The sequence below is a fragment of the Tachypleus tridentatus genome, chromosome 2 (genome assembly GCF_004210375.1).
Source record: "Tachypleus tridentatus isolate NWPU-2018 chromosome 2, ASM421037v1, whole genome shotgun sequence".
NCBI classification, from domain to species: Eukaryota; Metazoa; Arthropoda; class Merostomata; order Xiphosura; family Limulidae; genus Tachypleus; species Tachypleus tridentatus.
The window spans coordinates 146,318,013-146,338,653 of record NC_134826.1 but is presented as its reverse complement, the minus strand read 5'-3'; the positions used below and the strand labels follow the sequence as shown (position 1 = coordinate 146,338,653).

The window sequence follows — 20,641 nt, the reverse complement described above, 5'->3', positions numbered from 1 at the left end:
TCAAATCATTATCTTCAGTATCTGTTTCATCTGGTATATTTACTAATTCCATATACTTGACTCTGTTTAGTTATAATGAATAAAATACAAGATAGTCCATTGCTTATGCCCTCTTCTTAAGCATTTGCTCCATCAAGATGACTTTTCTTGTGTCATGATCTTCAGTAGAACCACACTGAACTTTTGTGAACTCCAGCCTTCATTATACTTTTAGGCCTTGTCATCAACATCTTCAGTAGGATCTTTGTCACATGACTTATTAAACTGATGGTACAATGATGTTTACATTCAATGACTCTTGTTTTATTTTTAACCACAGTAAAGATCAAGTTTTGCTGCAATCCTTGGGTGTTTCATAAATCTCATTAGTATTAATTTTTACCTTTTCTATACCAAAGTTGTTTATTTGTTCAACTGGAATTTAATTTGTAGCTTTAACATTTTTTATTCTGTTGATAACTGTTTGTATTTCTGACTTGATACATTACTAGTCTTTACGTACGCCTGTTGTGGAATAAACTTTCAATACTCTCTCCATCGTTATTTCCTTTCTATAAATATATCATCATTCTTAGATTTTATAGATCTGCTAGCAGTGCATCCTCTTTTACCTGAGGCCCTGGCATGGCCAGGTGGTTAAGGCACTCGACTCGTAATCTGAGGGTAGCGGGTTCGAATCCCTGTCACACCAAACATGCTCACTCTTTCATCCGTGGGGGTGTTATAATGTGATGGTCAATTCCACTATTCGTTAGCAAAAGAGTAGCCCAAGAGTTGGCAGTGGGTGGTGATGACTGGCTGCCTTCCCTCCAGTCTTACACTACTAAATTAGGGAAGACTAGTGCAGATAGCCCTCGTGTAGCTTTGTGCAATATTAAAAAAAACAAACCAAACCTTTACCTGCGACATTTGATATTCCAATACATGGATATAACATATTCATTATTTTGTTTTTCCTCTATTTATATATATATATTTCATAAAGTCGTTTTCTTCTTATGATTACACTTTAATTGAAATCTTTTGTCAAGTTTTTTATACTATTCTGTACTGCAGGTTTTCATCTCCCTTCTATCTTCCATGAACTCAAGGATTTCCCCCATTATCCATTTCTGTTTCTTTTGCCTTAGTGTTAATGAAATCATATATTTGGCTCTTTCATTTAGTGCTTTATTAAAAGTTTACCACTTCAATGTAATTACTTTGTCTTCAGTTTCTTAAACGGTTTTCAACAGCAACTGTGTAACTTTGTTTAATCAGATCTTTTTCCATTACAATTGTAAAGTTGATCTTTGTCACTTTGGCTTCTTACATTTCCTTAATTATATCTTGATGGTTCATATTAGAGGGAGGTGATCACTCCCACAGTTATTACCATGGTAGTTACTGATTTTTGTATTATGTTCCTGTATCTTCTGTTTAAGGTGATGTGGGTTTTAACATTATCACCAGGACCTGTCAACACGTATTTTCTTCTCAGGTGGTGTTTGAGTACCATGTGATCATAATCACTTGATCATTTGCAATACACCAACCAGTTCATTTTTCTCTCTAGGTCAGTGTGGTCCAAAAGTATTATCCAATCATACACAACCAATATTTGTTTTTTAAATCTCCTGTCACTATGATCAGGTCTTGAGCTTTGCATTGCTTTTACACTCTATCATCAGCTTCATAGAAATTATCGATGTCTTCTTTCTCATTTCAACTCTCGACACACATACTTGTATTATTATAATGTTGACAGGTTTAACCTTTGTTTTGACAAACTTCACTTTATCAGGTATTGTCCAAAATCCACACAAACACTTTGAAGTTTCTTTGTCCAAAATCAACCAAATTTTTTTATAACTAATCTCTTGAATAAATGATTTCTATAGCTTTTGAAACAATAGTTGCAGCATCTTTTCAAGATGTTTCACACAGACTGAGAATTTTGGGCTTTAAGTTCTTTATTTCATAATTGATATTAAGGTGTTTTTCATGCTGGTGTAGTGTCCTCAAATTCCAATTACCCACTTTTGTGTGGGTGTAGCCAATAGAATGCTGACATTAAGAAATTGCCATTTACACCTGATTTTCTTTATTGGGCAAGGTGTCCTTTCAAATTCTATCAAGAGCTCTTTACAATGTTGTGGTTTTTTATTAATGATGTACCATAGATTATACATGTCAAAATATTAATTGTTGTAGTGCTTAACTTAATCATGTCTCCTTTATTATTGTCCCAGTTGCAGTAAGCATCCACCAAATGAGATTATCCATCATTCTGTGCCCCCAGTAATGAAGACTAATGGGGCTACACATTCCCTGATGGTGACCCAGAGACTATGGTATCTAGACAGTACTTGTTTCACAATCACCACATCAGTTGACTGTTCTACTGCTAGATGCAGTTTAACATCATATTGAGAACTATAAGTGCAATAGAAAATTAAAATCTAGCATGCAATATTTCTATATTCTCACTCACTTAGGTTTTAGCCATATGACCATCCTCATTTTTGATGCTCAAGTGATAATGTTATAATACCATGCAGCAACTTGAAAAGTAAACGCTGCAAAGCCCTCTCAGCCAAAGAACTGTCCTATCTTTTTAATGGGGTGGAAGTAACATGTCTAGTGAATGTATTATATACTGCATTGATCGATAGTTTGAAAACAAGGAACACCATTTCTTTTATATCAGTGAGTGTATAGAACAGCAACATATAAGCTGCAGTCATCCAATATCCTGCTGATGTCTCATTAAGTGAAACTGCAGTTGAAAGTGTTGAAAGCAAGTGTCACAAAAACCCTTTCAGTGTTTGGTTAGTTGCTCTAATGACTGTCTTATATCAATTAGTAAATCAAGTAGAATTTTATAACCATACAATGTGCTGTACAATACTAAATTATGGCTCAGAAAACAAGAATCATGCCACCTTTTTAGTCTGCAATCTTTAGATTATCTGACTGTTCTACTTATACCAGTGAGTACCTACTGTTTCACCTGCTATGGGGATAGCTGGTGCAAGTTATTTACCAATGGCTTGATCAATTTTTGGTTGACCATTTGTGGTCTGCACCAAAGCTTGAGCCATAATGATCAGGCTGTTGGTAGTCTAGAGAGTTCGACAGGGAACTCTCAAGTGATTTTGGACTGAACGTGTGCTGATTCATTATGGCAACTCAGGTGTCATTACTTTTCAGGTGCTGATTTGGATCACAGACCTTTACAAGTCTTTCTGAGTCTGCACTTGTATGCTGACCAGCATCAGTGAAAGCCTTATTTCCAAGAAAGGACTTCTGCTGGAGTCAGAACTTCTCTCTTAAATAACTTTGTGTCTTCAGCAGTAGACTTTTTGTCTTAGTCAATTTGAGTACTTTTACATCTACCACATTATTTGTATTATTTTTGTAAAAGCATTTTTTTAAACTTTTTATTGACTCGTGAGATGACAAAAATAACACTTTTGCTACAGACATCGTACTCAGTGCATGTCACAAGGTGTTAGTGAGTTGCATTCAAAAGTTAATTAAACCATTTGGCATAAAAATTTAGCTAATACTTCAAATTTGAACAGTATACAAGCTTTAAGTACTTGAGCTTATCAGGAAACGTTACAAAAATCATAAAATTCACCCTTTTATGTAATGTATTTACCATTCCTCCAAGAAGTATAAAATTTAACATAAATTACACACTATAATGCTGTCATTTCCCACACAAAGCATAACTTTTATAACCTTTAATCTTTTTAGTTACAGAACTATAAAATAGAAAACCAGACTCCTCTTGCGATTGCTAACAGTTTTCTTTGATGTTTAATACTATATTATTTATAATTAGTGGAAAATTAAGTGTTTGGTTTATTGAATGATATGTTGCTTTCTGTCCAGAGAATTGTTTATTTCACTTCCAGTGCAAACTTTATTCCCTAAGGATCTTAGCAACGTTTTTATTAACTCTTGTCATGCAGTTAGAAAGCCAGAATACTTGTAATAATTAAGATATATTCATTGTCTGCCTTTTGCACATTATTATTCTGTATTAATTTGTGCATTATTTGATTAAATAAAAAATATTTTATAAAGTAGTATCATCAATATATAAAAAAGTAGGGTTAAGTATCATTGACAGTTGAAACTAATAAAAAGAAATCCAGTTAAATAATTTTTGTTGTTTTTCATGTATACTTTTTATTTGTCATTTTAAAAGTAATTCAGAAATAAAAAATTTGAAACTTTTTATGGCACATAAGGTTAGATTAGGTGAAATCAAGAACAATAATAATAACTAAAAATAAAGTGTTTGTGAAGTGGGTCAAATTGACCGACATCATGTAGTGTAATGTTAGAGAAAATAACAGATAAAATAAGTTTTACTGTAAAATAATTGAAATGTGTTTAGGAGGTTACACAAATGAAATTCGAGATTTCTCAGATGAAGAAAAGTGTTTTTTAACCTTAATATAAAAATCACTTTGCACTCGGAGCCATCAACATCTTGACATCTTTTTTCATGGAGAATTTTTAGTGTGTATTCTTTTTTTAAAAAAAAATTCTTTGGTCTACAAATGATTGATACTTACTGAAGCTTGCAAAATTTTGTGAAGATACACACATATAAGAAGTTACAGTATGGTAACTATAAAGGTTAATTTGGGGTCACAAACTTGACCGATTCTGCCAAGCTTGTAACCAAGAAAATCAAATTTCTACAATAGTTTCTGAGGTTATGGCAAGAGTTTTTCTTTCCTATTCATATGTGGTATTTTCAGTTAAATGATTTCTATGCAAATATCATCCACAAACTAAAATTATTTTGTCAAAATAAACCAGATGCTGTGAGAAAACTAAAATAATTTTTGATGAATGAGATAACTTATTTTTTAACATTAAGGTTGCCCAGTATATCGGAGAAACATGTCGATATTTGATGGCTCAACCAGTTCAACCTGAACAGAGACAGCACAGAGTTTCTACTGTTATAGGAAATGGCCTCCGTCCAACTCTGTGGTCAAGTTTTTGCAAGAGGTTTCAAATCAAGACAGTTGGAGAGTTTTATGGGTCTTCTGAAGGAAATACAAACATCAGTAAGTCAACTTATTTTGTTTCTCTGACTTGTTATATGAAAGTTCACAGAGATCTAATCTTTTTTTATTACCCTTTTTATAGATATAGTTATTATTTTTTATCTTTAGGAGTTAGATATAAATATCAATTGAATCTAATATGGAGATGAAATATGAAATATTTAGGTGACGGACAGTTTTGGTTTCCCTGGAGAAATATTAGTTGTGGAAATGGAAAATGAGACATTGAAACATGTGTAGATACACCACCTGCAGTTTCAAAATATAACGTATGTGCATAGAGACATGAAACAGGTTGCACTCATAAAGAGGATATTTCATATTTAAATATGAAAATGAAACAACATTTACATAACAGCATGAAACATCCTAAGATATTAAAAGTGATACCACCTGTTTCAGGCTCCTTCTTCCATAACTGGGAAGATACCGAAATGTTGTTGTTTTTAATAATTCAGAAATTTCATTGTCGAACGTAGACATTGTTTGGCCAATATTTTTAATATTGCACTCACTTGGAAGGAATCATTAAGTAATAACATGTCTTCATATTCCTTCATACTTTGTATCATGTTTGTATATATTTCAGTAGCACTTTAGTTTTTGTAATAAAAATGTTCTTGTATACACAAATATTGCAGTGAAGTTTCATAGGTGACTAATTTTTTTTAACTTATTTGTTTCTCACTGAAAGAAATTACACAACTTTTATTATTTATGTTTAATTTAATTATATTTGAAACTCTAGATTAGTTAATAAATAACATAAGTAAACATGTTGGTAGAATTGTGTAATCTTTAGAACACTAATTGTAAAACTTGTCTCATTAAAGCTCCCATTGAAAAGGCAGTGTTTTATGTTTTGTGGAATAAAGTTTAACAGTTTTTAATATCTCTACAGTAAACACGAACAACACTACTGGAGCTGTGGGTTTCATTTCTCGTATTATCCCATCAATTTATCCAGTAACTCTAATAAAGGTTGATGAGGCTACTGGAGAACCATTAAGAAACAAGGATGGTATATGTGTGAAGTGTAAGCCTGGTAGGTGGAAATATATTTTAAAACTATATCAAAAGTACAGCAAAGTCTTACTTGGATATTTATGTGATTTTTGAGAAGCAACTAACAGGTTTTAGTCCACATTATAATCATTCATATAGATGATAGTATTTCATTGTAATGGAGCTTGCAATGTATAGTCCAAAACTTGGATCTCGGAAACAATTTCATGGAATATCACCAGTCATAACTGGGTAATATTTTTATAAATATGTGGTATTTTTGTAGCTATACATTGAATTAAACAATTGAAATTTCCAGACAACTTGTTTCAGATTTGACCAACAAAGATTACAAACAAGGAGTAACTTTCAGATTTGACCAACAATGATTACAAGCAAAAGGAGCAAGTTTCAGATTTGACCAACAATGATCACAAAGAAAAAGGAGCAAGTTTCAGATTTGACCAACAATGATCACAAATAGAAAGGAGCAAGTTTCAGATCTGACCAACAACGATCACAAATAGAAAGGAGCAAGTTTCAGATCTGACCAACAACGATCACAAATAGAAAGGAGCAAGTTTCAGATCTGACCAACAATGATCACAAAGGAAAAGGAGCAAGTTTCAGATTTGACCAACAACGATTACAAATAAAGGAGCAAGTTTCAGATTTGACCAACAACGATTACAAATAGAAAGGAGCAAGTTTCAGATTTGACCAACAACGATCACAAATAGAAAGGAGCAAGTTTCAGATCTGACCAACAATGATCACAAAGAAAAAGGAGCAAGTTTCAGATTTGACCAACAACAATGACAAATAGAAAGGAGCAAGTTTCAGATTTGACCAACAAGGATCACAAATAGAGAGGAGCAAGTTTCAGATTTGACCAACAACGATTACAAATAGAAAGGAGCAAGTTTCAGATTTGACCAACAACGATTACTAATAGAAAGGAGCAAGTTTCAGATTTGACCAACAACGATTACAAATAGAAAGGAGCAAGTTTCAGATTTGACCAACAACAATTACAAAGAAAAAGGAGCAAGTTTCAGATTTGACCAACAACGATCACAAATAGAAAGGAGCAAGTTTCAGATTTGACCAACAACGATCACAAATAGAAAGGAGCAAGTTTCAGATTTGACCAACAACGATCACAAAGAAAAAGGAGCAAGTTTCGGACTTGACCAACAACGATCACAAATAGAAAGGAGCAAGTTTCAGATCTGACCAACAATGATCACAAAGAAAAAGGAGCAAGTTTCAGATTTGACCAACAACGATCACAAAGAAAAAGGAGCAAGTTTCAGATTTGACCAACAACGATTACAAATAGAGAGGAGCAAGTTTCAGATTTGACCAACAACGATTACAAATAGAAAGGAGCAAGTTTCAGATTTGACCAACAACGATCACAAAGAAAAAGGAGCAAGTTTCAGATTTGACCAACAACGATTACAAATAGAGAGGAGCAAGTTTCGGACTTGACCAACAACGATTACAAATAGAGAGGAGCAAGTTTCGGACTTGACCAACAATGATCACAAAGAAAAAGGAGCAAGTTTCAGATCTGACCAGCAATGATCACAAAGAAAAAGGAGCAAGTTTCAGATCTGACCAACAACGATTACAAATAGAGAGGAGCAAGTTTCAGATTTGACCAACAACGATTACAAAGAAAAAGGAGCAAGTTTCAGATTTGACCAACAACGATCACAAAGAAAAAGGAGCAAGTTTCAGATTTGACCAACAATGATTACAAATAGAGGAGCAAGTTTCAGATTTGACCAACAACGATTACAAATAGAGGAGCAAGTTTCAGATTTGACCAACAACGATCACAAATAGAAAGGAGCAAGTTTCAGATTTGACCAACAACGATCACAAATAGAAAGGAGCAAGTTTCAGATTTGACCAACAACGATCACAAAGGAAAAGGAGCAAGTTTCAGATTTGACCAACAACGATCACAAAGAAAAAGGAGCAAGTTTCAGATTTGACCAACAACAATTACAAATAGAAAAGGAGCAAGTTTCAGATTTGACCAACAACAATTACAAATAGAGAGGAGCAAGTTTCAGATTTGACCAACAACAATCACAAACAAAAGGAGCAAGTTCCAGATTTGACCAATAACGATTACAAACAGAGAGGAGCAAGTTTCAGATTTAATGATTAAAATTGGTTTCAGTTATAAAAGTATCAAAAAGCAAACTTGAAAGAAGTTGTTTTTCTTTATTAAAAATTAAGTGTTGCAAAAGAAAAAGGTAAGACACTTTTATTTAATAATTGTGTCTACAAAGAAAGTTTTCCATAAAACCTATTCTGTGATTTAATGTTAAAAGAAAAAACAAACTAAACATGACAGTGATTTAGTTTGAAAGAAGGGAAAGTAAACTTTGTCTCTCCCCCAAGTTCTGTTCCCCTTCAACCCTGATTGAGAAATTTAATTGTTTTAGTGAATTTAGTTTTAAGTTATGGTTACTGAAATAAACTAGAGATAATAGCCAGAGTCCCGTGAAGGAAGTTGGAGGAGACAGGCTAAGTGTTTTGTTCAGGGGTGGTTGAGATGATGAACTTTCACAGGACAGATGCTAAATAATATATCTGTTCTGTGTCCTGGCTGCAAGGCAAAACACAATCATCATTAGATATGACCTAAGTGGTTAATCCTTTGTATATATATGGGTTTAGTTGTGTTCTTATTGGAAAAAAAAATTTTGAGTTTTCTTGCTGAAGTCAGGCTGTTTCTGTTCTCTGCTGCTTCTTTTTTTTTTGAAATATTCAAAAGATAACTTATTCTTTAGTGAAGGAAGGTTGTTTAATATTTGTATTGTTTAGGATGAATATTATGAACCTTATGGCTAATCTTATGTAAGGTTGTTTAATATTTGTATGTATTGTTTAGGATGAATGTTGTGAACCTCAGGGCTAATCTTGTGTAAGGTTGTTTAATATTTGTATGTGTTGTTTAGGATGCATATTGTGAGTCTTTGGGCTAATCTTGTGTTTGTATGTGTTGTTTATGATAAATGTGTGGGGCCATCTTTAGGTTAAACTCACCTGAACAAAATTTGCTGAACCATCACTGACACTTGCTAACTAAACTTCTTTGATATTCTTTGTGGCTACAGAGGTATTTTCATTCATGTATTCAAACAACATTACGTGTGTGTCTTGTGTGCTATCACAATAAGTGATTAGAGTATACTGAAGTTTAAATATTATGAGTGATGTATGCTTGTTGTTTCTTGGGGGAGGGTAGTTGATGAAAGTGTTCCAAAATGCAACATTAATTTCTTGATGATATGATATATTAGATGGGGAGCAGTGAGTAACTGTTATTGAAATGTTTATTCTGTTTATTATATCAATTTTTAGGTGGGGAACAGCAAACACCTGTACTGGAATGTTTATTCTGTTTGTTATATCGGTTTTTGGTGGGGAACAGTAAACAGCTGTACTGGAATGTTTTATTCTGTTTGTTATATCAGTTTTTAGGTGGGGAACAGTAAACAGCTGTAGTGGAATGTTTATTCTGTTTGTTATATTGGTTTTTAGGTGGGGAACAGCAAACAGCTGTACTGGAATGTTTATTCTGTTTGTTATATCGGTTTTAGGTGGGGAACAGTAAACAGCTGTTACTGGAATGTTTATTCTGTTTGTTATATCAGTTTTTAGGTGGGGAACAGCAAACAGCTGTACTGGAATGTTTATTCTGTTTGTTATATCAGTTTTTAGGTGGGGAACAGCAAACAGCTGTACTGGAATGTTTATTCTGTTTGTTATATCAGTTTTTAGGTGGGGAACAGTAAACAGCTGTTATTGGAATGTTTATTCTGTTGTTTATGTGGATATTATAAAAAATTATTTCATTTACATCAGAACTAAAATTGTGGTTGGTGGGATCACCTAACATGTTTAGGGGAGCAGTACAGTATTATTTATTGTGTTAGCACTTAATGCACTGTTAAATTTGTTTGGCAGGCGTTTTGACAGGTTCTGTGTAATGATTTTTGACAAAGAGTGTACAACTGTCTTTTAGAAGATTATTCTGTTGGCAACAGTTATGAGATGTCTTCTGCTTTGTCCTAAATGATGTGATGAGTTATGATTTTATGTTTGTGTATGTTGGGGCGTTATGTTCTTCTGTTATTTTACTGTCTAAATCGACACCTCTGATAACGATTGCTGCTTGTGTTTTGATGTTCTTTGTTTTCATCAAAGGCAATGTTTGGCCAGGGGGTTAATATGTGTGTGTGTAGTCCTAGGGGTAAGATAACTGAAGAGGCACACTTCCTATCAGGAGCTTACAGATGTCAGATGTTAATATTTAACCCAATGAAAAGTTTTATTATTTCATTAACTACTTGTGGTATATGCAGTGTAGGTGGATGCCTTCAGTGATCAGTACAGGGATGTTTTTTTATCAGTGTTGGTGTTATTTAGTGTTTTGTTGTCAGTAGTTGGTATTTTCTTGTTACCATCTTACTACTTCCATCAGGAACATTACTTACCACCTCTGTCTCTGCTTTTTCAACCATCATGAATTTATTATTGTCCTTCTCGAGTTGTGATTTCAGAGTCACCTGTTCAATTGTTAGCATCCATGAAGTCTTTTGTTGAGGTGTGGTCCGAGGCCATGTTGTCAATGGAATATTCCAACATCCTTTAGGAACAAGATTTTGTCCAGCCAATCTGGTGGTACCTCTGGTCTTGCTTTAATTTCAGGCTGTCATTGTTTTTGGTAGTCCTCAGGTATCTCCTACTAAGAAAAATTAGAGATTAGAAAACTTTGCGAAATTAACAGAGCCAATATTTGCACGTCTTGCCTCTTTGAGATGCATAATAAACATTTCCACAATGTAATGAATGGTGAATGTTGTTGAAGGTGTATGAATCTATACTGTTGGACAGTAGTCTTCCACAAGAACTATTTCTCCTAGTTAAGATAATGACTAGTCAGATACCATATAAAAGTAAACAATTACATACTTTATAAGGAATCAAAAGTTTTTACTAATTTAGTTATTAAATTATGAAGTAAGTGCATTAAGGAAAACAGATTGAGCTCATTGTACGAGGTAACTTGCATAATGAATTTACCAGATACGAGATATAGGTGGAGATGGTTGTGGAGTCATTGTTACCTGAATTGCATTAGAATCATAAAAATATCCAAGTGCATGTATCTCCAGAAGATATTAGTTTTATATTGCTGGATAACCTATCTTTAATTAAATAATGTCCACAATTATCATAAAATGTTTAACAGTGTCAACTGAAATACTAAGTGTTTGATTTTTTTAAAAATTTATTTTAATAAGTGATGTTAGATAAATTTTTTCTTGGCCCTATTTTTAATATTTTTTTAACTTTTTAATCTTTGAAGGAGAACCAGGCGAGTTTGTTGGCAAGATAATAAAAAATGACCCTGTCCGCAACTTTGATGGTTACGTGAACGAACAAGCAACAACGATGAAAGTTGCCAAGAATGTTTTCAGCATGGGGGATTTAGCATTTTTGTCAGGTATTAGTTTTTCTTAATTATTTAAGTTGTTGAAGAATAATTTTCTTGTGAGTGAAGGTTTCTTTTTCAGTCATATTGTGATAAACACAAAAAAAGATTTAAATGTTGTTCACTGAATTAAACTTAGAAGTATAATTCTGTCAATCACATCTGTCCTATAGTTCATATTTTCATCAATCTATAGTAGTTAGTGTTGCTATAAGGTCAAATTATCTATACAAATCTTAAAAGATCAACCTATTTTTAAGACTTGTTAATGTGCACATTGAAATCATTTTAAGATCATGAAAAATATGACAATACAAGCAGAAGCCCATTAAAACAATTCAATAATAATTTTTTTAAAACAGTGATGAAGAAAAATAAAATTTCCAGTCAGCACAATGATTTGAATGATAGCAACGTGTAATGTCCCATTTTTTTTTTTTTGTCTTTACTGTGTTTTATTTTAATAAGAAAAATTTCATTGTGTTTGTTTTTAAACAAAGGAGACTACTGCATTGCATTGTTGGAAAATTGGTTTTGATTTCATACAATGGATGCATCCAACACAATAGAGAGCTCAGGTTAGGTGAGTAGCAGCAGGGATTTTTTTTCAGCTGGATGTCACCATTCCTTGTCGTTTTACTGAGTGCAAGGAAAGTCCTCTATCAAAGTTGGTGTTTTTTGACAGTTGGCATTTCTATAGGAATTTTCATAGGATAAAACTCGGTTCAACTTGATTTATTCTACATGATATAAAAGTCTTGCATATATATAATACCAATACAAATATAAAAAAGTAAAAATGAAATATACACTTAAATATTTTTCTCTCTCTATGCACTTTTTTATTCATGCTTTTTTCCTGTAATGTATTTTGAAAAAGAAGCATCTTATAGATAATTTCTTTTTCTCCTATTAACTGCTCAGGAGATGTAGAAAGTGACAGACAGACATTTGGCTGTTATTTATATTGATTTTGCACTTACTGTATTTGTCACTATAATGTCTGGTTCTATATGTTATATTTTGTTGTAATGTTTTAAAATATATGTACATAGTGTGTGAACTTTCAGTAAAGAAGATTTGATCACATTTTAATACAATTTTTCTTATTTGAAAACTTTTCAAATGTTAAATATATTGATTAAAACTTGAAACTGTTAGATTTTGATGATAAATGTTAGATTTGGTAACTAAAAGAATTTGTGTAATTATCACACTAATGATAGAAGAATTCTGTCATTTAAGTTAATGCATAACGATTCTGACCTGTCTGGTTTATAAATATAATGCTACACCAGTTGCTGTAAGAAGGTAGAAATGACAATCTGTATTTAACTTTATTTTAAAACGTTTGTGGTACAGACCATGTCATGTAAAATATACGAGGTGGGAATTTTTCTTTTATGGGTTTTCATTGATTATTTTCTATCATCAAAGTGTTTGTTCAATTTTTAACAGAACGTAATGTAATAAGGAAAGTTACTTTTCACGTAAACTTGTTACAGAAGAATAAAGTTCTATATATGCAAAAATGGCTCATTTGGGTTGAGAAAATATTTCACATATAAAAAATATGTGAGCCGTTTTTGCATATTTATTTCTCTACAAGTGGGTTTTCTCGACATCACTGAGAATAAAGTTCTATTCACCAGGAGATCTAATGGTGATGGATGAGAATGGCTATATCTACTTTAAGGATAGGACAGGTGACACTTTCCGCTGGAAAGGAGAAAATGTTTCTACAATGGAAGTAGAAGCTGCCATAAGCCAAGTTCTTGGGTTTACAGACTGCGTAGTCTATGGAGTAGAAATTCCAGGTAATTGCTCTTTACGTTTGGAACAACAGAAACTGTAACGTATGTTACACGCTAACTATAATTACGTGACTTTTTTTATAGTAAGTAAACTTTCAGTTTAATACAACAGTGATTCAGTATTGTGTGAAAATACCATCCTTACTATGTGTCAACAACATTGCTTATCTACTTGAGAGGCTGTATTATCTTAAAATTAAAGTTTTTAGCATTTCACAAGTAAGTGGAATATTATTTCCATTTATACATACAGGTAAAGTATATAGGTATGGTTTACTACTAAGGTAACGTAAGGTTTCATTCTAACTGTCTGAGACCAAAAATGATACATGGATGAAAGTTCTTTTGTTTTGTTGACAGGCATTGTGAGTATTGAATACTGTCAATATTAATTCCTGTATAAGTTTTAAATTATAAGTGTATATTGTAGGTTTATGTTCACTTTAATTTAAATAACTTATAACTGCTCAATAACCTATATGAACATGCTCACGTATATTAAAACAAATTTATAATGAAACAAGTAATTTAAAATAAATTCCATGCCATGTTTAAGACCTATTACTGTTGTACATGAACCTTTTTCATGGCATAATCCTTCATCTAGAAACCTAAGAAGTTCCATCTTTACTGGAACATAAAGATTGTCCAAAAAGTGTAACTGATTTATTAAAGTTTTCAGTAATAAAATGGATAGTGTTGAAACAACACTTTGTGTTCCTGAGCTCCAAGTATAGTTAAAGACTTGCTGGATGTAGTGTTTCCACATCTTTCAGTCAATTACGCTCGTCTGTTGCACTATTAAGGAAATTTCCAATTCGAAGAGTTATTAAAATGTAATGTTTTATGAAGAATTGTTATAATGTTTATTTTATTTTTTATTAAATAGTGTCACAGCATAGTCATTCTCTTCTCCAAATTTTACAGAAAAATTAAATATTTTCTGGAGTGCTTGTGACCCACACATTTCAGAAATCCTGTTCCAGAGAGTGACATAACAGCATCTCCATACATTTAATGGTATTACTCAACTAGACCTAGCATAATAATGTTGAACCAAAGGACTGACAAACAAAGATACGTTATAGAAGAGAATGTATTTATTGGGACATTTTTACAAAAGTGGGTCCCAATATGTGTGAACTGTTAGGTTTAACATCAGTCTCATGTGTGAAAAACGGTTAAAACTGTACATTAGTGGCAGTTGTTCCACATTTAAGTTTTCCATTTCAGTATCTGCAGCCAGAAAAGCAATAAAAATAACATGTAGTTAAATAGTTAGCTTGTAATGCTAAATGAAATATCTTTCTTTCAATAAACATTCCAATCTCCATAATTTATGAACGATTTAATGAAACCAAGCTTGATGTTGTATGATGAATTAAATTTTGTGATTAATAAATTGGTTATACATTATTTAACTATATATATAATTAATTAGCATTTAAATCTTTTTAAGCAATTCTTCTTGAATTTACTTTTTTATTAGTTTTAAATTAAATAATGGCAAAATCATTTTGGTGAAGTGTAGTTAGTTTTTATTTAAAACTGGGCTACATACAATGTAGAAGGAATGGTATATTTATTGTTTTGATTTTCTTTATGTGGTCAGTAATTATAGGGAATACCTCTTTCTCCAGGTACTGAAGGAAAAGCTGGAATGGGTGCTATCAGTGACAGTAAATGTGCTATAGACTTTAATACTTTGGCACAAAACCTGAAAAAGTTCCTACCATTGTATGCTGTGCCAATATTTTTACGTGTTGTGAATAACTTGGATAGCACAGGTACTGTTCGTTTTTTTCCACTACCATTTATTTACTGAAACTTCAACCACTGTTTAGAAAAGACATTTTTGATTTTAATAGTTAAAACATAAGCCACACTTGTATAGGATGGTTTTAAATGAAAGGTTGTCACCCCCTTCGTGTCATCCTGTATCATTGTGTTGACTGTAATGCTGAATCACCAATAACTGTGGAGACATGTAAGGAACAGATACACACTTATATTTACATTTATTTATATAGATTACTTATTTTATTATTTGTAAAAGAAGGGAAACATATGAAAGTCTTGTTAAATTTATAAACCTTTAAACAAGTACGACTTACTGTATACGTTTTTCCATTTCTGTAATTAGCAACCAATAACTTATAAATTAGTCTTTAAGTCACAGGGGTAGAGTAGCTCACTGAGAACAGTTCTGCTGTAACTGCTTAGAATAGCAAGTAAAACAAAACCTTATTGTTCTGACAGTCCACTAGCTCACTGAGAACAGTTCTGCTGTAACTCCTGAGAATAACAAGTAAAACAAAACCTTATTGTTCTGACAGTCCACTAGCTTACTGAGAACAGTTCTGCTGTAACTCCTTAGAATAACAAGTAAAACAAAACCTTATTGCTCTGACAGTCCACTAGCTCACTGAGAACAGTTCTGCTGTAATTCCTTAGAATAACAAGTAAAACAAAACCTTACTGTTCTGACAGTCCACTAGCTTACTGAGAACAGTTCTGCTGTAACTCCTGAGAATAACAAGTAAAACAAAACCTTACTGTTCTGACAGTCCACTAGCTCACTGAGAACAGTTCTGCTGTAATTCCTTAGAATAACAAGTAAAACAAAACCTTACTGTTCTGACAGTCCACTAGCTTACTGAGAACAGTTCTGCTGTAATTCCTTAGAATAACAAGTAAAACAAAACCTTACTGAGAACAGTTCTGCTTTCTGACAGTCCACTAGCTCACTGAGAACAGTTCTGCTGTAACTCCTTAGAATAACAAGTAAAACAAAACCTTATTGCTCTGACAGTCCACTAGCTCACTGAGAACAGTTCTGCTGTAACTCCTTAGAATAACAAGTAAAACAAAACCTTATTGCTCTGACAGTCCCACTAGCTCACTGAGAACAGTTCTGCTGTAACTCCTTAGAATAACAAGTAAAACAAAACCTTATTGTTCTGACAGTTCACTAGCTCACTGAGAACAGTTCTGCTGTAACTCCTTAGAATAGCAAGTAAAACAAAACCTTATTGTTCTGACAGTTCACTAGCTCACTGAGAACAGTTCTGCTGTAACTCCTTAGAATAGCAAGTAAAACAAAACCTTATTGTTCTGACAGTCCACTAGCTCACTGAGAACAGTTCTGCTGTAACTCCTTAGAATAACAAGTAAAACAAAACCTTATTGTTCTGACAGTCCACTAGCTCACTGAGAACAGTTCTGCTGTAACTCCTTAGAATAACAAGTAAAACAAAACCTTATTGTTCTGACAGTCCACTAGCTCACTGAGAACAGTTCTGCTGTAACTCCTTAGAATAACAAGTTAAACAAAACCTTATTGTTCTGACAGTCCACTAGCTCACTGAGAACAGTTCTGCTGTAACTCCTTAGAATAACAAGTTAAACAAAACCTTATTGTTCTGACAGTCCACTAGCTCACTGAGAACAGTTCTGCTGTAACTCCTTAGAATAGCAAGTAAAACAAAACCTTATTGTGCTCTGACAGTCCACTAGCTCACTGAGAACAGTTCTGCTGTAACTCCTTACAATGACAAGTAAAACAAAACCTTACTGTTCTGACAGTCCACTAGCTTACTGAGAACAGTTCTGCTGTAATTCCTTAGAATAACAAGTAAAACAAAACCTTACTGTTCTGACAGTCCACTAGCTCACTGAGAACAGTTCTGCTGTAACTCCTTAGAATAACAAGTCAAACAAAACCTTATTGTTCTGACAGTCCACTAGTTCACTGAGAACAGTTCTGCTGTAACTCCTTAGAATAACAAGTAAAACAAAACCTTATTGTTCTGACATTCCACTAGCTCACTGAGAACAGTTCTGCTGTAATTCCTTAGAATAACAAGTAAAACAAAACCTTATTGTTCTGACAGTCCACTAGCTCACTGAGAACAGTTCTGCTGTAACTCCTTAGAATAACAAGTAAAACAAAACCTTATTGTTCTGACAGTCCACTAGCTCACTGAGAACAGTTCTGCTGTAACTCCTTAGAATAACAAGTAAAACAAAACCTTACTGTTCTGACAGTCCACTAGCTCACTGAGAACAGTTCTGCTGTAACTCCTTAGAATAACAAGTCAAACAAAACCTTATTGTTCTGACAGTCCACTAGTTCACTGAGAACAGTTCTGCTGTAACTCCTTAGAATAACAAGTAAAACAAAACCTTATTGTTCTGACATTCCACTAGCTCACTGAGAACAGTTCTGCTGTAACTCCTTAGAATAACAAGTAAAACAAAACCTTATTGTTCTGACATTCCACTAGTTCACTGAGAACAGTTCTGCTGTAACTCCTTAGAATAACAAGTAAAACAAAACCTTATTGTTCTGACAGTCCACTAGTTCACTGAGAACAGTTCTGCTGTAACTCCTTAGAATAACAAGTAAAACAAAACCTTACTGTTCTGACAGTCCACTAGCTCACTGAGAACAGTTCTGCTGTAACTCCTTAGAATAACAAGTAAAACAAAACCTTACTGTTCTGACAGTCCACTAGCTCACTGAGAACAGTTCTGCTGTAACTCCTTAGAATAGCAAGTAAAACAAAACCTTATTGTTCTGTAGTCCAACAGAGAATTATTTATTCATCTATTGCTATCACATTAACACTTGTGTCAATCCTACCAGTAGTGATTTGCATTGAAAAGGATGGACTTAGAGGTATAACAGTTATGACCATGTTTTTGAAATTACCAAATGTGTAAACTTTAAATAACTAGCATTGTATCAGTAAATTAAGTATTCCTCTTAAGTATTTATTTTTGTGAAAAATTTGAGACATATCTTTTTTCTTTTCGATATAAATAGGCATGGTATGGCCAGGTGTTTAAGGCACTCCACTCGTAATCTGAGGGTCGCGAGTCCCATCAAACATGCTCGCCCCTTTCAGCCATGGGGACATTATAATGTGAGGTCAATCCCATTATTCGTTGGTAAAAGAGTAGCCCAAGAGTTGGCAGTGGGTGATAATCATTAGCTGCCTTCCCTGTACTCTTGGAATGCAAAATTAGGGACAACTAGTACAGATAGCCCTCATGTAGCTTTGCATGAAATTCAAACCAAACCCACTATAAATTTAAGAGTACAATTAAGTTCTAGTAAGTCACCTTTAAAATTCCAAAATAATTCAGTTGAAGCTGCAACAAGACATTTTTAAAGTGTAAACAACCATTTGTTTTCAAGTTTGGGAGAGAACTAATTTTTCTTTTTTTTTCTTCTGTAAGGTACATACAAATTGAAGAAAGTTAATTTACAACAAGAAGGATATGACATGAACAGGGTAAAGGATCCTTTGTATTACCTTGACATGAACACTGTAAAGTACACGCCACTGGATCAAGATGTTTACGAAAAGATTATATCTGGAAAAATACGGATTTAAATAATCATGTTAACACATACAAAAAAAGTTTACACATTAATCTATAGTGAAGTGTGTGTTGCATGGTATGTGAAAGTTGGCATGTAAGTTTGTTTTAGACTTCAACATTTTTGTTATTAATAGTTTAATGGAAGTCCTACTGAACCAGTTTTATTTACCTAGTTCCTTTGAGTTAAAGAATATATAAAAATATTGTTAATTTTAATAATAGGAAAACTTTTTTATATTTACTTTCTGTTAAACGTGTAAAATATAAATCGGAAGTTTAACAAAAATATATAATTATTTTTTTAACTTGCACATGTGTGTGTGTATATACATAAATAATATATGTACATTGTGTTATGGTGCATGTTTTTTCCATTAATCTCAGAACAGCTGGTATGGGTATTAACACTTTCCTTGATAAGGAGTGAACAATGTTTCAACCTTCCTAGGTCATCTTTGTAATTAACAACTGAGATACAGTTTTGTTTCAAGTGGGTTTCTTGTCATCAGGAATTTCCATCTGTTTTCAACATGTGATTGGATCATGCAGTTGTATAGTTTTTACTGAAAGTACCAGATCTTTGATTCTTGCATAATTTGTTTTAAACTGTTACTTTTACATGATGTGATAATGTCCAAACGTTACACAATCTGGAGTGTTTAACGTTAAGTGTTTTGAAGTAAATATTGATTAGATTTTATTTTTATATTAATTTATACAATTGAGTATTCCATCATTCCACTAATAGATCCTTGATTGCTCTATATTAGTGTCAATCTTTCATCTCCTTCCTCTTAAAATGTATATTTTAAACTTGTTTGTTTTCTTAAACAAATCAGAAGTACATAAAGTATTAAACGTTTAGATGCCAGACTAGTGTATTTATATTCCATAAATTATTTATGTAATTTGTTATGTGGTTTTGCTGTCCCTTTTTGCCAGTATTTTTACTATATTTTATTTTACTAAAAACATTGATATTCTTAATTGTGGTTACTGTTTCAAGTTTGAAACAAAATTTGTTGATACAGAAAAGAGAAATGCTAATGATGAACATGAGTAAGGCCTAAGTATTTTTAGCTGATTTACTTAAGTCACAAGATCTCTTGATCTCTAACATTAGAAATGAGTATTACATTTCTTGAAGATATATTAATTATAAATACACACACACACATGTATATTAGTCATGAGTATTCTGGATAAAGTACATACAAAAGGCTTGGTAGTGATATAAGTAGCAGTCAACTAAAAATATTTATTAACTATCCATGGTTTTTGTCAGTTTTGCACTAAAAATTACTTTATAATGTATCATATATGAATACTGATATAATAAAAACTTAAGTTTGTTATTTCTTTAAACTTTTCAAAAGTTATATGTGCAAAGAAATAGATCTGAAACTTCCCAGCCTTAAAACAAGTCATTTCCTGATTAATTATAATAGGTTTATTTACATGAATGCATGCAAGTTGTTTTTTTTAACCACAATGTTAGTTTGTGTGGCCTAGTTATTCTTAGAATTGTTAATACAACAAAAGACAACCATACAATTAAGATTAACTCGATTTTTGGAGTTTTTTTTTATCATTAAGAACATACCTTTATTTTTTGCCATTACAAGTCCTACCAATAAACCAGTGGGAGATAGTGAAGAGTATTACATTTGTAACATCCAATCCAACAGCTTCATTAGTAAACTGTTGACTGAATGTGGGAACTTCTATTTTTCATTATTAAACCAGTAATACCCAATCCATAAAAATGAATATTTCAGCTCAAAAAAACGTGACTTTAAATATCTGTGTATGTAAGAATTTTTTAAATG

General features: G+C 32.6%; 1 protein-coding gene across 3 annotated transcripts in view; it reads left to right on the top strand.

Moving 5' to 3' along the window:
- Nucleotides 1-20,177, top strand: part of LOC143245314 (long-chain fatty acid transport protein 4-like) — a 42,348-nt gene extending 22,171 nt beyond the window's left edge. For all 3 annotated transcript variants that reach the window (XM_076491510.1, XM_076491511.1, XM_076491512.1), the window contains 6 exons: nt 4,886-5,078; nt 5,980-6,123; nt 11,482-11,619; nt 13,260-13,424; nt 15,062-15,208; nt 18,666-20,177. In XM_076491510.1, coding sequence (XP_076347625.1) covers nt 4,886-5,078; nt 5,980-6,123; nt 11,482-11,619; nt 13,260-13,424; nt 15,062-15,208; nt 18,666-18,823 — 945 coding nt within the window. In that variant the 3' untranslated portion in view covers nt 18,824-20,177. The remainder of the gene's footprint in view (nt 1-4,885; nt 5,079-5,979; nt 6,124-11,481; nt 11,620-13,259; nt 13,425-15,061; nt 15,209-18,665) is intronic.
- Nucleotides 20,178-20,641: the final 464 nt, after the last annotated feature.